The sequence below is a fragment of the Microtus pennsylvanicus genome, chromosome 1 (assembly GCF_037038515.1).
Source record: "Microtus pennsylvanicus isolate mMicPen1 chromosome 1, mMicPen1.hap1, whole genome shotgun sequence".
NCBI classification, from domain to species: domain Eukaryota; kingdom Metazoa; phylum Chordata; class Mammalia; order Rodentia; family Cricetidae; genus Microtus; species Microtus pennsylvanicus.
In genome coordinates, this window is record NC_134579.1 from 127,875,633 (window position 1) to 127,893,018 (window position 17,386).

At 50.0% G+C, this 17,386-nt stretch overlaps 1 protein-coding gene across 3 annotated transcripts in view; it reads right to left on the bottom strand.

The window, feature by feature from the left end:
- Positions 1 to 17,386, bottom strand: part of Ttc28 (tetratricopeptide repeat domain 28) — a 533,351-nt gene that overhangs the window by 11,472 nt on the left and 504,493 nt on the right. For all 3 annotated transcript variants that reach the window (XM_075983715.1, XM_075983733.1, XM_075983723.1), the window contains 3 exons: positions 13,835 to 13,975; positions 4,522 to 4,666; positions 443 to 622 (listed from right to left, as the gene is read on the bottom strand). In XM_075983715.1, coding sequence (XP_075839830.1) covers positions 443 to 622; positions 4,522 to 4,666; positions 13,835 to 13,975 — 466 coding nt within the window. The remainder of the gene's footprint in view (positions 1 to 442; positions 623 to 4,521; positions 4,667 to 13,834; positions 13,976 to 17,386) is intronic.

Consider the following 17,386-nt stretch of genomic DNA (forward strand, 5'->3'; position numbering starts at 1 on the left):
GTGTCCTTGATAACACCCTTCACCCTAAGTTTTCAGCATCTTCGTGACCCAGTGCCACCTGCTCCGTCAGACGCCAGGACAGTTCCCTGTTGCCAACAGAGTGAAGGCTTCTGGAAGCTGGCATCATCACCCAGTTGCCTAGCGTGCTGTGTGAGCCAGGCAATGTTGAGGACACCAGCCCACATCCCATCTGCAACCTGGAGTTAGCCAATGAGACTTCAGAATTTCTTTCCTTCCCCCTGAACTGAATCTGACTCAAGAAAGTTAGAATTTAACAACAAACTAAAAATTGAGATCTTCAAAACCACTGAGGCAGAAACTATCTCATATGAATTGTGCCCTGGGCCCGGTTGCTAATCCCACCCTTTCTTCAGGATACAACGGCGGGGGTGGGATTGGGCAGATGGCCAGGCAGATGGCCCCAGAGTGGGGCAGATATTACCTTGGAGTGTGTACCAAGCGAGCGAAGAGCAGGCACAGCGATGAGGGTGAAGCGCTCGTATAGGTACTCGTTGGAGGCACTGCCCTTCAGGAGAGCAAAGGGGACAAGGTAGAGCTCCCCCTCCAGAACCAGGACCAGCTGCCGGTGCCGGCCCACAGGGCCACTTGAATGCATCAGGCCCTGCGGAGTAAGCACAAGGGCTGACTCAGGGTAGGCAGCTCATGACCCAGGGTCACTTTGGTCAACTGTCAGGGCAGGTTTGTAGGCTATGGGTATTGGCGATGCTACCTTGTAGACGTGTTAATAAGTGTGCCTGTCTCAGAGGGACAGTCTGTCAAGGTCTGCCAGTGACCTGAGGTGAGAGACGAGAGTCACTAGCCTAAAGGGGAATGAAACCCAAAGAAACAGCAACTGTCATAGATCCAGGTGTTTGTCCTGGAAGCATAGACTGAATGCAGAGGCAACTGTCCCAGAGGCATCCCCAAGAATAGAGTGGGGAGGCTGTGGTGGTGCCAGGATTGAGGAGTACATGCAATGACCCTCCTTAGCAGCAAGGACTCCACGAGCCTGGTGAGCCCCCCATTTTGATGAGCACAAGGCTAGACACTCAAGAGCCAGGATGGAAGACTTGGGGTCAGGGTACCAGTAGTCCAGGAAATTTTGTGATGTTTAGGTGTTGGTGCAGCTTCCCAGGGTGGGGCTCCTAAGGTGCTGTCTCCATTTATGGCCTCCAGAGATGAGAAGAGGTCAGAGAGGCAGCATCCCTCCTGACAGAACTTAGAGCGAGGACCTGGGGAGGTCTGTGAGCAAGCCACAGCATGAAGACACAGAGGTGGCCTTTCCAAAAGGACCCTGATGAAAAAGTGAGGCTGTGACTCAAAGAGAAAAGGCAGCTGTGAAGACGACCAAGCACACTGTGCGATGCATACCCATAATCCTGATACTCTGGAAGGGTAGGACAGGAGGACTGTCGTGAGTTCAAGGTGAGCCTGCACTACAGAGCAAGACTCTGCATTTGAGAAGCATGGGAGGAAGTGAGGAGGAGGAGAGATGGGAAGCTGCTGCAGTGGGGCAGGTCTTCTACCGACACCGGTCTCCTGGGTCCAGCACTCTGCCTGCCTCAGTCTGACTTGGTGAGGTTGACAGGCTGTACCCTCAGGAGTGAATGTGTTCTTCTGACCCAGTTGCCTACTGCCAGGGGACCTGGCTGAGTGTGGCAGAAGTGCTCGCCAACCCAAAGTGGCATGTGCCTAGTGGGAAGTCCAGGCTCTACAAACCCCAGGGCTTGATGTGGGATTCCCCTCTCTATGCTGTGAATATCACTGGTTAATAAAGAAGCTGCTTTTGGCCAATGGCTTAACAGAGTAGAGCCAGGCTAAAAGAAACAGAGAAGCCATGTAGCTGCCTACAGGAGATAGATGCCTCCACTGGAGCCCACAGGAACCTTGCCGGTAAGCCACAGCCATGCGGCGATATGCAGATTAATGGGTTAATTTAAGATATATGAGTTAACCAGAAATATGCTCAAGCTATTGGCCAAACAGAATTGCAATTAATAAAGACTTCTGTGTGATTATTTCAGTTCTGAGCTGCTGGGAATGAACGAACAATCTCCGGCAAAAATCAGAAATGAACGAGCAGCCTCCAAATCAACAAGGGCTTGTTTCCTTTTATAATCTAGCTAAATCGAGAGAAGGTAGGAAACTGAAACCACTGGGTTATTTCTTGTCTGCTTCCTGAACCATTTCCCAAGAGGAGCTAAATGAGCAGCCGCATGGCCCAGGGAATGAGTGTGTGCTCGCAGAGACAGTAGGGCTGCCGGCATCTAGGCCTCATGCACACCAAATCCCAAGCCAGATCTCAGTGGCAGGGCTGACAGGTCCCTGACCTAGGATGGGATGCTGGTCAGTGAGATCCAGGGAACATGGGACTCAGGTGACCCCACACAAAACTGTGCCGCACACAAAACTGATCCAAGCTTTGGGCTCCGGAGTCATAGGAATCATTTTACCAGATTCCAGCTGGGGCCTGTGAAGTCCTCTTGAGCCTCCACTGTTGAAGCCCAGTCAGGCTGGGCCAGATGTCATCCTATAGGCCACCGCTATCCTGCAACATTTTCCTTGTTATAGCAGCGCCTGTGAGTCTGATCCACTGGAACAGAGGAGTGTGAGCATGCTGGAAGCTCTGCAGAGCAAATGCAGCATGCTGAGGGGTCACAGGGGCTCTGCTAACTCCACCCATGCCATAGGACCTGGGCCACGAGCACAAAGACAGCAGCCATGTTTCCTGGATGATAATGTGTCCACTCACATGGCTCTGCTGTTGGGAGTTCCCTCCCTAGAAGCCTTAGCCCATTCTGTGCCCACTGTGCTGTGCTGAGGACAGGACAGGGCTTTGGGAGGGAGCCTACCAGGTAGAGATCACAGTCATCTTCCCCCTTTGATGGAGGAAGGTCATTGGTTAAAATAAAAGGAACTGCTTTGGCCCATTTCATTGGTTAGGACATAGGTAGGTGGAGTAAACAGAACAGAATGCCGGGAGGAAGAGGAAGTGAAGTCAGACTCCACAGCTCTGCTCTCGGGAGCAGACGCAGGAGAGACGCCATGCTACCTGCTCCAGGGAAGACGCACGCTATGAAGCTCCAACCCAGGATGGACTTAGGCTAGAATCTTCCCGGTAAGACCAGTGCTCACAGATTATTAGAGATGGGTTGATCGGGATGTGAGAATTAGCCTAGAAGAGGCTAGATAGGAATGGGCCAAAGCAGTGTTTAAATGAATACAGTGTCCGTGTAATTATTTCGGGTAAAGCTAGCCGTGCGGGCGGGGTGCTGGGGACGCAGCCCCGCCGACGCCTCTATTACTACACCCCTTCTCCCCAACTAACAACTCAGCATCGATGGAGCAGAAATACAAGACAAACAGCTAGGAGTAAAGGATTGCGGAGGCTCAAGCAAGTGAAGAATGGGGAGTGGGGAAGCAGGATTACAAAGGAATTCTGGTGGCAGTAGGAGGCAGGAGAGAAACACAAGGCTTCCCCAATCAGCAAAGCCAGAGCCTTACCAGGGCAATGTGGAGTGGGTAAAGATAAGAAGGGACAGGGAAGAGCATGGTGGAAAGGGTCCCAGCCTTTCCAGAAATAATTGTATCCAGAAAGCTGCAGCTGGGAAAGGCTGATGGGATCTTGAGGGAGGAATCTTGGACACAGCTGTTTCCCTGGCCAGGTAACAGTTCCTGCCTGTAGCCCCAACACTTTTGAGTACGTTCCCTTTATCCCTGTGCTAACCAGACACGCCCTGCAAATAGTCCTCACTTCTTACAAAGAAAAGATATCAAGTGTTGTGGCCAGGGTCACTTGTGAGGAAAGGGCAGAGACCACAGGGCACCAGCAAGCAGAACAGCCACCCCACAACTGGTAGGCCAGAGGGGGGCCCTGGGGATGGAGGAATGATACATAAGCTGTGGCCTCAGGATACACAGCGCCTCTGCAGATACTGGTGCAAAGAGAGCTGCTGAGGGGTGCTCCTGCCTCCAGACAGACCCACTGCCTGTGGTGGCCCTGCCTGCAATAAGGCCCCTATACTTTCAGATCCACCAAGTTCCCTGTTCCATCAAAGAGCATTGTCTAAATTAAGAAGGGTATGCCAAGCTCAGGGTGGCTTGTGCACGCACGCCAGAGTGCAAGGTGGTCTGTGTGGTGTCTTTAAAACTGGGCACTGACTGGTTCTGCTGGAGATAGGGGAAGAGCAAGGGACTGGTTTAGGTCATCAGGATGAACATCTAGGATTAGGTCAGGTAGGAGACATTCACTTCCTAGTGCTGACGTGCACACGTCTCATGGCCCCTAGACCAGATAAGGAACACATGAGGGCACTGAGGCTGAATGCATTCAGCCTGCATAGAGCAGAGCTAAGTGCAAACTCAGACCTGTCAACTTGATGCCCAGGACCTTGGCTATGAGCAGCCAGCCAAGAATGTGTGTCCATGTCCATTGAGTACTCTAGGGGGACACGCATGGGCACTGACAAGTAAATGATATATTCTGATATCAAGGAGCCTCATGCCCCAGGAGGCACTTACCCCTTCCATGGGCGCGATGAGCAGATCATAGAGGGCACGGAGTGGTGGCTTGGCCAATGAGTTCTGCCTCCTAGGGAGAGAGGAAGTCCCATCCTTGCTGGGCGACACGGTGCCACTGAACAAGCTTGTCATGCTCTGGCAGCTCCTGGGGGGACAGGACGAAGGCAGGAATCAGGCTCACCCTCCATTACTCTGGTTGCCTGCTGGGCCTCACAGCATGCCTGCCAGCTCCACCTCATGCTTGTCCCTTGCAGGTTATTGTCATACAACCCTGAGTTCTTTACACCACAGCATCCATCTCTGTGCTGTCAGCTACAGAACCCCAGAGTGCTGGTCCTGTATGGAGCAATTGTGCTGTCAAGCACAAGGACCAGGAGGGTCAGTACAGCCAACAAGGAAAATAACATTTGCATCAGTGAACTTGCAACCCACGGCAAGGATCGCTGGCCCAACCCAGCCAGACCCTGCCTCTGCGTCACAGGGGTGCCCTGAGAGCTGCCGATTGGAAAGTGCTTGTAGAGGGGGCATCTTGTGCAGCTACTTGGGGTTCACTAACACAGAGGCACCTTCAACCCCCAGAGCCCCAGGAGTCATACTCTCAAAGGATGGCAAGGACAGTTGCTGACTGATTGATTCATTCAGAAAGTGTGTTTAAGCACTGACTGCCTGCCAGGCACAGTCACAGTCTCTGGGGCCCTAAAGAACACTAAACATGTAGGTAAATGGAGAGGAGGTCACACAATCTGCTAGTCGACCTGGCTCATGTGGCCTCAACATGGCTAACTGGTGGCTAGCACTTTCCGTGGGACTGCTGAGCTCTGTATTGTATGATAAGCTGTAGCGTATGCTGTAGGACGTGCACTGGCAGGGTGTAACATGAGGGGCTGCTCATTGGGGTTTCTATCCCACCCAGTACCCCACAGCCAGCAAGCCCCAAAGAAAATCACACAGAGAGTCTGCATTAATTATAAACTGATTGCCCATTAGCTCAGTCTTCTTATTAGCTCTTGTAGCTTATATTAACCCATTATTCTTATCTATGTTAGCCACATGACTCAGTACCTTTCTCAGTCGGGCAGGTTACATCTTGCCTTTCGGTGGTCGGGGCTGGAATGGGAGGAATGGGCTTCCTCCTTCCTAGAATTCTCCTGTTCTCATGGCCCAGCCTCTACTTCCTGTCTGGTTGGCCCACCTATACTTCCTGCCTGGCCAATCAGCATTTATTTAAAACATGATTGACAGAATACAGACAATTCTCCCATACCACTAAATTGTCACCCCAATGTGGTCGGCTAAATCCACTTAAAAACCTGAGAGGGCTTAAAAAGGAGAGAGAGAGAGAGAGAGAGAGAGAGAGAGAGAGAGAGAGAGAGAGAGAATGAATTTAACATAACTTTTTGCTGTTTGTTGGCAGTGTGCTACAGAGAAATTTCCCTGACTCAGCAGCTGTAGCAGGAAACAAGCTGTGCGGTTTTAAAACGTGGCTTCCTGGGCCCTGCCGCCATGCGGTGCATTTCTGGACCTGCTCGGGATCAGGAAGAAAGTACTCTGAGATCATGCCAATGGCTCAGCGCTCCCCGCCTGCACCTGGGAGAGAGATGTTTCCAGGCTGCGCAGTGCTCTGCATGGCAGATTTGGCTGTAACTCAGATAGAAAGAGTTTCTATGCTGCATGCTCAGTCTCAGAGTTAAAGTGCTGAGTGTGGCTCCTACCTGGTGACCCCAGACATAGTAGAATATAGTGCATTCATCATTTTGAAATTGGAGAGAGGTGGAGCCAACATCCAGAACAGCCTGCCGCTCCGCAGCTCAGAGGCACAACTGATTCAGAGGCACAAGCCGCTCCGCCATGTTTGACTGGGCGGGGCAAACCTGCAGTACCTGTTTTTGACCTAGGAATGTCACAGCTTAGATTCTTAAGTGTCTAGCGACTTAAAAGCACAAAGCAAAAATATTTCTGGACAGTAAAAATGTTACAGGCAATGCAATAGGACAGATTAAGACATAAAAGACCTCTAAATGGGTCATAGTGTTAGACATACGTAGGCTTGGGAGAGAGAAGAAAAAGAATATAGAGACTAAAGTTAATGCATTAAAAAAGGGTAAAGTCTTTAAAGAGACAGAGTACAGATAGTTATAAATTAAAAGAAATAAAGAAAAATAAGCCACATAAAAATAGAAAATTCACAGAGAGTTTGGATTCTATATATTGTATTTTCTTTGAATTTTTTGACTGGAAAGGAGCTAAGTATAAAGAGACATTTCATTATATGGGCTGCCAAGCTAAACCAGAATGGATATCATAAGGGTATTATGACCTCAGAATTTGGGTCTAAAAATATGATGCTTATATATAAAAGGGTCTTCTTTTGTTTTCACAGAGGATGAGACCCTATGGATTGCTTCCATCCCAATATGGTATGATGGACCACGCCCTCCTGAAAGGTTGCTGTAAACACCCTCAAAAAATTACTTCACTTAACTGCTGACTGAGAAGAACCTAGCACACAGGTTATACCATGAAAGACCTGATTAACAGCACCCCTATACAGTAGGAAGAAGTTTGGAGAGAAATATCTATGTCCATATTCCCAGATATTGTTTATAAATGTTCTTTTACATTTAAAGGGGAATATGATATATATATATATATATATATATGAATAATTTGTATTGATATAAATTTTGCCTTATTGATAGAAATTTAAGGTCAATTTTGTTATATGTATATGTTTTTCTGATCTTGATTAAGGTATTGTGATTGTGTAGTTCATTTAAAAATGCAATGTATAATTAGGATAATCATTGATAATAGTCAAGCTTGTAGTCATGTTAGTTAGATTTTCTACATGTGCATAGATTTTTTTCAGATAGGCATTCTTCATATCTTTCAAAGACTACAGAATATGGCATTTAATGTTTTAATAACTTAGGGCTGTTCATGACAATGAGACACGTCTGATCCTGGCAGCACCAATCTACTTCAAGAGGAAGATGGGCATTGAAGAGGCTCCTTATGAAGTTGGTTAGCCATTTGGGCAAGAAACTGCTCTTGCATGGACTGTTGCATAAACTGGACACAAAGAACCCACAGAGAGAGGACTGCTGAACTTGCCTAAAGGTGAGATGATCTTTCTGGGTTCCTGATTCATGAAAGAGTCTGTGAGACATTCTGCAGGATACAAAAGAAAGTGACTGAACTGTCTTTGAAATTTCCTGCTTCATCGAAAAGTGTGCTGGATACTATGGGCCTGTAGGCTGAAGATGGATGCCCCAATGGTTCAAAAGAACATTGGGTGACTGTCCAGGCAGTGAGATGTCTCTGTCATTTCTAGAGTTTGGAAGTTGCTTATTTATTGTTTAATTAGGTAATATTATATCCTTCTGGAGTCTTTGATGGAGTTGAAGAACAGATAGATGGTTATAGTTTTCCTTTGTTATGGTAAAAGATAAAATAGATCTAAATATTGTAGTTGTAATTCTTGCTTGATAACTGTTTTGTTTTATGTAATTTTACTATGTTAAAGTTAAAGCCTACCGTTTTGTTTAATCAGAAAAAGGGGAAATGATGTAGGAGGGTCTTCTGTCTATGTGTTACTTTCATTGGTCAAATAAAGAAACTGCCTTGGCCTTTTGACAGGCCAGCCCTTAGGTGGGTGGAGTAAACAGAACAGAATTCTGGGAGAAAGAAAGCAGAGTCAGGCAGACGCCATGAAGCTCCGGCCCAAGATGGACATAGGTTAGAAGCTTCCCGGTAAGCCACGACCCCATGGTGATACACAGATTACTAGATATGGGTTAAAGCAAATGTGAGAGTTAGCCAAGAAAGGGCTAGATATAACGGGCCAGGCAGTGTTCAAATGAATACAATTTCCATGTAATTATTTTGGGGTATAAGCTAGCTAGTCAGGCGGCTGGGAGCCGGGCTGCAGGAAGCGGCCCGCCACTCCTTCTACAGCAGGGACTGTGCCAAATGCTAGACATAGCATCAGGCAGCAGCAAGTATTCTGCCTGCTAGTTGTGACAGCTACTCAGTTGCTGCCTGAGAGCAAGCCAGAAGGCTTTCCTCTAGGACCAGTTACGTCTGCCTCCCTGGCTGTGGCTCGCCTGTGCCCTCCCCTCCCTCAGGTCTTTACTGTCCCACTTCACCTATTTCCAGGGACACAGCAGCACTGCTCTGTGCTGCGGCTTTGCTGTCAGAGCCAGTGTTGTGCAGACAACCCTGGAGTGACAAGAGCAGATCTCTCCTGGAGGTGAGGTGTGCACATTGTCCTCTGAAGAGATGCTCCAGCAGAGTGGTTGCATGGCTCCCTTCTGGCTGTACAAGAAAGCCTGGCCCAGGGCTGGGGCAAGACATATACCTTTCCACTTCATACTGGCCCAGGAGCAGGCATGTCCCCAGGGTCCTGTCCCCTTCTCTCATCTTGGCAGTTTCTATAGCATGGGCAGCTGCCCTGAGTCTGTTTGCTCTTCCTTTGCAGGAGAGGCACAGAATTTCAGTGGTCAAGCTTTGTATGCTGTGGCACCAGACTCGCACCGTCACGGAGATCCAGAAGGTGGCACTGAATCACTGTCTTGTCATCCATTCTGGCCAGCTCCACTGGGTAAATGACAGCTCAGCTCTAGGCAGAGGGTTTTCTCAGGATGTAGTCTTTATTAGCCAGCTTCTCAGATGATGTCTATTAATCTACGGCTAGAGGATTGCACAGCACAGCAGTCTGCCTTGTGCAGGGAGGAGACAGAGCAGACTCAACCCAGGCTGTATTGTTCATATACACTGCTGTAGAACAATGGGGAAGGGGGACACAAGATGCTGGGTGTGACTCTCCCTGTGGGGAGGGAGTGGTCAATGATTGCCTAGGCTGGAACTGGGCTGTTAGCTCTAGGCCTTCCTCCAGGCTGGGCTCACAGAAGGGGGTCCCCCTCAGCACGAGCTGCTTCCTCAGGCTTTCCCACCTTGGCTGGAGCTCCGCCTCCACTCCTCCCCTCTCCAGACTTTCTAGGGTACCTCTGCAGTAGCCCACTTCCACCTGGCATACACCGCTGCCCCAAAGAACCTACCACCTTCCGCAGAAACTGAGAATGGCAATGGACCTGTTTCTCCATCTGTTCTCTGTACTATGCCTGAAACTTGATTGATTCTTCCTGCTGACACCATTCAAGGGACAGGACAGGGGCCCATCAAGCTTGCTGGTGCTTGGGGATGGAGAGATTAGAGTACAGGCCTGTGCGGCAGCCGTCACACCTACCCATCATGACAGCAACATGGTCAGCCCTTGCCAGGGCCTCTGCATCCCCACACAAGCCCAAGGACCTCTCAGAGACCTGTTGGGCAGAGGTACTCCATGGGCCCAGAAGGCTCCTGTTTAGTCCCTGGAGGAGCCTAAGCAAAAAGAGGCAATGCCCTGAGGAAGGTGAGTAGGGTCTGGGAGACTTTGTATCTGACAGGCCAGATTTTGTGCTGGCTCTTCAGGGTCTAGCTGTGAGGCTCTGGGTTGTCTTTCTTGCAAGCCTGCTAGTTTGAGAATAAGCCAGAAGGGCGATCCCCCAAGGTCAGTTGGAGAGGGTAGGACTGGCCTCCCACGTTAACAGTGCCCTTCACAGCCATGGGAGGAGCCAGCAGAGATCAGGAAGCACTCCATGGTGCTCATGGATATCTTCTCTTTGCTGGGGTGGTGGTGGGTGACTGAATGTTTGCTTTAATCCTGACCAATGAACCCTTCTATACCTTCTTCCTTGCTTGCTCATCTCTTCCCATCAGTGATTCAGACCTGTTCAACAGTAGCAACTAACCAGTACCTTGTGATAGAGAAAGAAATCCTAGACCACACCCGGCTTTGGTGAGTATGTAGCCTGGAGGATGAGAGACCAAGGGGCAGACACTGACCACTACAGAAAGCATCCAGGATTTGAGAGGAAGAGAATACTCAGGTAGGGCAGCCTAGGGGCAAAAGCTGTGTGTGTGTGTGTGTGTGTGTGTGTGTGTGTGTGTGTGTGTGTGATGACCTTCATCACAGGAGAGCCTCATTTGGCCATGTCCCAGTGCTAGGCAGAGGCTTCTAGGGAAGGCAGTTAAGATAGGCCCAGGAATCTTGTGGGTCATGCAGAGGGGACAGACTATGGAGAGAGGGGGAGAGAGTAGGAGAGATGGCAGGTGACACACTGAGCATCCTGCAAGAGAGTAAAGGTTAGGTGACCACCCACCTGCCTCAAGGTGGGGTGAGAGACGAACCCCATCTTGCCACCAATCTGTTGGGAGACCCAGCCATCTAGCAAGGCCCCTTTCCAGGGTCACATCACAGCAGTTCCCTACGAACCGTGGGGTGAGGGTATTCAGAGTGAGGACCAGTGGGGTGTGGATCTTAGCCTGCAGCTGGTTCTCAACCTTCCTAATGCGGCGACCCTTTAACATAGTTTCTCATGTTGTGGTGACCCCAACCATAAAATTATTTCATTGCTGCTTTATAACTAATTTTGCTACTGTCCCGAAGTGTGACGTAAGCACCTGTCACATGCCCTCCACAGAGCTCACGAAGCACTGGTGCAGCCCACCATGTGCAGAGCATAAGCGCGGCATAACAGCCAGACTTGGGAAGCTCTCCGGCTCTCACTCTCCTCCACGGCAGCCTAGTCATTGTCAGATTCCGGCCTGGGAGGTCGAAATGAGGCCAGGGCATCAGACAGGAAGCGTGAGGGCCTGCTGGGCTGGACCTACTCCTCAGCCTGCTCTCATCTCCTAATCTGGGGATTAGCATGTTTTGAACAAGAACGTGAATTAAAAAGTAGTGAAGAAACACTGCCTGTGAGAGATTTCACATTTAATACAAGCAGCACGGCTGGAATTTAGGTGGCCTGTGGTCTCCTGTTCTTCAGAATAAGCATGTCACTGCCTGATGGGTCTTTTTGCAAGTGGCTTCTGACAGCTATTTCTTAATTTCCCACCTGCCTGGAAGGAAGCCAGGAACCTAGAGAAAGCCAATATCTCCTGCCTTGCCCAGGCACACGTGGACTTGGGGGTGGGCGCCATCCCAGCACTGTCAGGACTGGTGGGGGTACTGAGTGGTCACTACTATGTCTACCTACGGGCCAGGTTCCTGAAGGGGCATGGGTTGGTCTCAGTCAGAAGAGGGAATGAAAGGTCGGCAAACTTCTGGGCTCCCCTTGAAGTGGGGTGTCTGATCCTGATTGGACCTTGTCAAGGGACCTAGTGCAGAGAGACAGATAACCAAGGTGCCAGTGCCTACTGCCTCCCACTGGGTCACCAGGGACACACCTCCTTTGGGGAGCACCATGCTGTCCGAATGAATCAGCAAGCACCACATAATATCGAGGCTCTGTCTCTGAGCCTCTCCGGACATAAACCCTTTTTCCAAAATTGATGGCTGTGGACACATCCCAGCCCCTGGGCGCAGCAGCTCCTGAATATAGGAGTGCTGGAGGGAGATGTTCCCCCTTGGCGGCTCTCACATGAGGATGCATGGTGCTGGGAGAAAAAGGATCAGGGCTGCACGCAACCGTGGCTAGCACCCGATGCAGGTGCACTGCACAAGAACAAGTCATTTCCAAACCTTTCAAAGTCATCTCCACATTTTCAGAAGCCTCTCAGCCTCACTCTGGCGTGGCAAGAAAGCCACTATCTCTGCAACACTGTCCATGTGTCTGAAAGCCAGCTACGTCAAACTAGGTCCTTAATTGCCATACTGAAGGGAGCTAGAGTCTATCCCTATGTTAGGACTGGGGAAGCTGACTTCTCAGTGTAACACCACTTCACCCCAGTGAGGCCTGAGTCAAGTTGTGGGCTCTTTGTACTAGATCACAAGCCTAGAGTAATCCCACTCCTCCGTGCATGCCAGAGGGCTAGGAGGGCCTTGCATGTAAGGGCAGAAAGAGGCAGCACCAGCTTCACCCTCCAGACTTTGGCTTTTTCCCCAAGGTTTCTGGGCCCTGGGAAGGCAAACATACTTTTGTCTCCATGATAACACAATGACAGGAAACCAGGCTGCAGCAAACAAGGTAACAGTGGCCACACAGTAGGGCTGCCAAGCGGGGCCACCCACCCAGTCCAGTGCCCCGTAGCCCTGAGGCAGCCTGAAGTCCTTGAAGACAGGAACTATAAATTATGATACCACCTCAACCACTTCCACTACTACCACCATCAACACTACCACCATATTCACCGCCAGTACAATTACCACTATCACCACCACCACCATGATCACTAGTCCCCCCGACCAGATCAACACTGCTGCTACTATCACCAGTACACCATCACTAATACCATTACCACCATCAAAACCACTACCACAACCACTGCTACCACCACAAGCACTAAAACACTACCAGAACTACCACCAAAACTATCAACACCAACACAAGCACTACCACCATCATAACCATTACAGCAACCACCACCACCACCAGTCCTGCCACCACCACCAAACAACACCACTATAAAATACGGCTAACCTAGGCACACAGGCGTGGCAGTTTCACCATGACCCACCCATTTGTGAAGTGACGGGGAACTGGGGCCAGGAAGGCTTGATGTGGACAAGCTCATTCTGGGCCGCTGCTCACTCCTACTCCACTGGCTGCTGGGCTCTTTTCAGCCTCCTGAGTTGCAGGCCTGTGAGAAGCTGGCAGAGAGGTGAGAGCCGCTCATCTTCCTGAGGCTGGAGAGGCAGCTCAGAGCTGGCATGACAGCAGAACACCCCTAGGCTCCATCATATCAAAAAAGGATGGCGGAAAGCCTGCCCACCTCTGTTTGAACTATTAGTGCCAAGACGAAGAACAGGCTTGCCTCTACAGCTACCTGACACCACCAGAGCTCTATGCTGATGGAGGAAGGTCATTGGTTGAATAAAAAGAAACTGCTTGGCTCTCATTGGTTAGAAGATAGGTGGGAGGAGTAGACAGAACAGAACGCTGGGAGGAAGAGGAAGTGAGCTCAGACTCGACAGCTCTCCTCTCGGGAGCAGATGCCTCAGAGAGGCCATGCTCCGCTCTCCCGAGCAGACACACGCGATGAAGCAAGCCGCCAGGTCAGACATGCTGAATCTTTCCCGGTAAGACCGGAGCTACACAGATTATTAGAGATGGGTTGATCGGGATATCAGAATTAGCCAGTAAGGGCTAGAGATAAAGGGCCAAGCAGTGATTAAAAGAATACAGTGTCCGTGTAATTATTTCGGGGCATAAGCTAGCCGAGCAGGCGGCTAGGGTGTTGAGAACGCAGCCCCGTCACTCCATATTACTACACTATGCCCTGCGACGGGGTGTAGGGAGCACCCCATGTTGCGTGGCAGTGGCCATACCTGTGCAGGAGGTTATTGTGTCGAACCATCCTCAGGAAGCCCGTGGGGTCGGTCACCGAGTTAAGCTGCTTGTTCATCTCCTCCAGCTGCTGCTCCATGACGTCTCCAGCTTCGCTTTCTGTCTCACTGCTGGCACAGGCCCTGTGAGAAAACATCAGAGAGCCCTCAGAAAAAGGACACACACTGTGGAGTTGGCCTCCAGCACCAAGGGCCCCCTACTGCCTTCCACACTGACTCGCTGGTGCCCGCTGCCTCACACAGCTGTGAGCTGGACAGATGGAGCCATGTGTGAACAGCGTGTGCCCCGGCATTTAGCGTACGCCTGGAGGAGTAGGCACCCCCAGCACAGGCTGTATTCTAGTCCATTCTAGAAAAGTTTACTAATCACCTACACTACACTAGGCATGATGTTAGGCCCAGAGCACAGCCTCCTCATTTCCAGATGAGGAGACAGGCTCATGAGTGGTTTTGATGGATGGTACAGGCTCCTTGAGCCCCTCCCCTCCCCAAGGTGGGGAATGAGGATGTGAGAAGTTTTGAATTCATATGTCTCCCCCATGCAGATTTTAATGGACACCTCATGACACGTTCTAAATAAACAGAAATGTCCATCAGCACCCTTGTTTGTGAATAAAACGACTAGAGGCTTGTTTAGTGTGCACGCTGCACACTTTACAGAGAGATAAAGATGGTGCCCACACATCACCATACCCCTCCTCCTCCACCTGTGGTCTCTTGGACAAAGGTTCATTTCCACAACAGTCACATTCATATCTGGAAGTAGCCAGAGTGAGACCTCGGGGCTCATGCGGTGAGGGTTCAGTCTCCAGAGGGACCGCTTACTTCTTCCTAGCCAGTCCCTATGTTGTGATCCCTGTATGACTTTACACAGCTTCTAAAGCTCAAACTATCCATGTTCAAGTGACAGAGTAGTCTTCTATTCCTTACCTCAGCAAACTGAAAAAGCAGACTAAATCCTGCTATTATCCAGGACTGACTGAGGTTAAGAACAGTAAGTGATACTTAGTATACTCATTCATTGGCCATTAGGCAACTGGGCCAGTCGTGAACCAGATGTGCTGGGGCATGCCTATAATCTCTGTGCTTGAGATATCAAAGCAGGAAAATCATGAGTTCTAGGCCTCCTTCGACCTGCTAAGACCCTAATCTGGCAGGTGGATCTTTGAGTTTGAGGCCAGCCTGTTCTACAGAGCAGGTTCCGGGATAGACAGGGCTATATAGAGAAACTATGTCTCAAAAAACAAACAAACAAAAAAGATCCTATATTAACAGAATTCTTTTTCCTGTTCTGCAACTGTTGTATATCAGATCCTTAACTGGGGTTGCTCTGACTAAATACAACCACTGCCCTGGAGAAGCTTTAGAGAAGGGGCTGGATGGTCATGATCCTCTGTATATGGATTGTAAATTATAACAGTGAACACCATAGGAACAGCTAGGGTGGGAGTGAGAAGGGAGTGTGCCAGCAAGCACGCAGTATCTGCACAGGTGCTCTGCAGAAGGCCTTTGGCACTGACTAGGCCTGGTTTTGGTCAGTCTTCTGATGGCCATAACGGGAGCAGAAGGACCATCAAGAAGAGCTGGTGTTGCAGGCACAGCTAGTTACAGCTTATTAGGGAAGATATCAAGGCCTCAGGATGAGGGAAAGCAGGATCTGGCAGGAGCAGTGGAAAGGAGACACCCTGGTCAACTGTGTTGTGGGCACCATGGCCAGCCTCTCTCCCCTGTACCCTGCAGTTATTATTCTCTGTCTGTCTAACAAGCTCTGGCCCTACTCACTAATTTCCTTGAGCACCACACTTTTTTTTCCCTTTGTGAGTCTCATTGCCTAAGAATTCTAGCTTGAATTTCTTGCCCTGGCATTCTTTATTCATGGGCTCCCAAGGGATGGTGAGGGCCCTGTTCTTGCTGCCTATCGTGGGGCTAGCAGAGGTTTAGCTTACCTAGCTATGAAGGACAGAGGGCAAAGGTCATAGCATAAACTGGTACCCTGGTAAGAACTAGAAGGGTGGGAGAGAGCAATCCAGAGTCAATAGCAGCCTCCCCAAGGTGCCAGATAGCCAGTCTGTACCTGCTCCAGCTGTGCCAGAGCCTAGACTGATACTGTCAAAGATAAGCCACCCTGGCCAGAGCTGGGCTCCAAACACTCACTGTGGCAACCCCCAAAGAGACAGGCACAAATCATTGCTGTGGAGCTGCTAGGGTTCATCGCGCTCTAGGGGCAGACGGGTTGGCAGAGGCTCCAGAAAGGATTTCCACTTGCAAACATGGCCTCCTGGTCCCTGGAAGCATGTGTTCATCAGTCGGGCAGGGTTTCTACACAGGCCATTGTTTATGTCAGAGCATCTCTCCCTAGCTCATTCGAATTCTTGCCTCAAAGCTTCTCTTGTGCCAGTGAGCAGTCACTTGCAGCAAACCGACTTACAGTCCTAAGCTGGAAAGGACATCAAGAAGCCGGCCTTCAGTCCCTGTATGCAGGCGGAGAGGCAGCCTCCGACATATTGAGCCCCATGATCACAGTATAGTTCTTTCAAGAAAAAGCTCTTCTCACTGAATGGCCACTGCTCATGTTCAGTGCCTCTGACGCCACTGCCTGCCCTCAGGGCCAAATACCTTCACTTTTCCTGGGATTCTCACAGTCCTGCCAACAGCTGAGAAACCATGTCCCCAGAAGCCACTCAGAAGAGTGCAAGAAACGGAAGAAGTTGAGCATCTGGAGAGCTCTCCTGGGCAACAGGCCAGCCCCTCTGCTCTTTATGGTTAATCTTAGCAGACAGTTAATATGGGGAGAGTCTGGCCTTCCTTCTGAGAGTCTCAGCGAACATCATGCTGGAGAAAGCAAGCAGTGGCGGTTGACACCTGATCATGAACATGTTCCTTTTAACATCTGTGTTCAGGGAAATCTGAATGCGGCTTCCTGAGGCTGACTCCAGACTGTGCGTAAGCACAGCACCACAGAAGGTGGCCACCATCCTGCTCTGAAGCTGAGAGCTATAACTGACAAAGGGAGCAGCTGAGTGATGGATGACCCTGCCCATGGAACCCCGCTTTCCTCTGACGTTGCCAAGTCGAGCTGCAGTTCACTGAGTCCTGCCCCTTAACATTGCTAGAAAATACCTTTTCTATTTAAGCTTTGGAGAAAACTGGTGTGGGGTAAGGAAGTGTCCCCAGAACCTTGTGTGGCTTTGGTGCCCAAAGCTGGTAATACCATAACCAGTAGTTATGATACTGTTGAGACCGGAAAACTCAAGAGAGAAAGTACACGCACGTACACAGAAGATGTGGGGACTCCCCAGATACAGGCTGCTCTCCTCAGCAAATATCACATCCAGACCTTACAGTCATACATGACTCTGATGTCGAATCTGCTGGTCCAAACCCTCTTTGTTCACAGTCTAGCCCTCAGAAATCCAGTTGCTAGACACGCCCTCTCCCCAGATCTCCTGGGAAAGGCTTCTGCTTCACGTACTCCTGAAGTGGCTGCTCTCTGAACCCTCTAGAATTTGGTTGTGTGAAGGGAAATGACTGCAT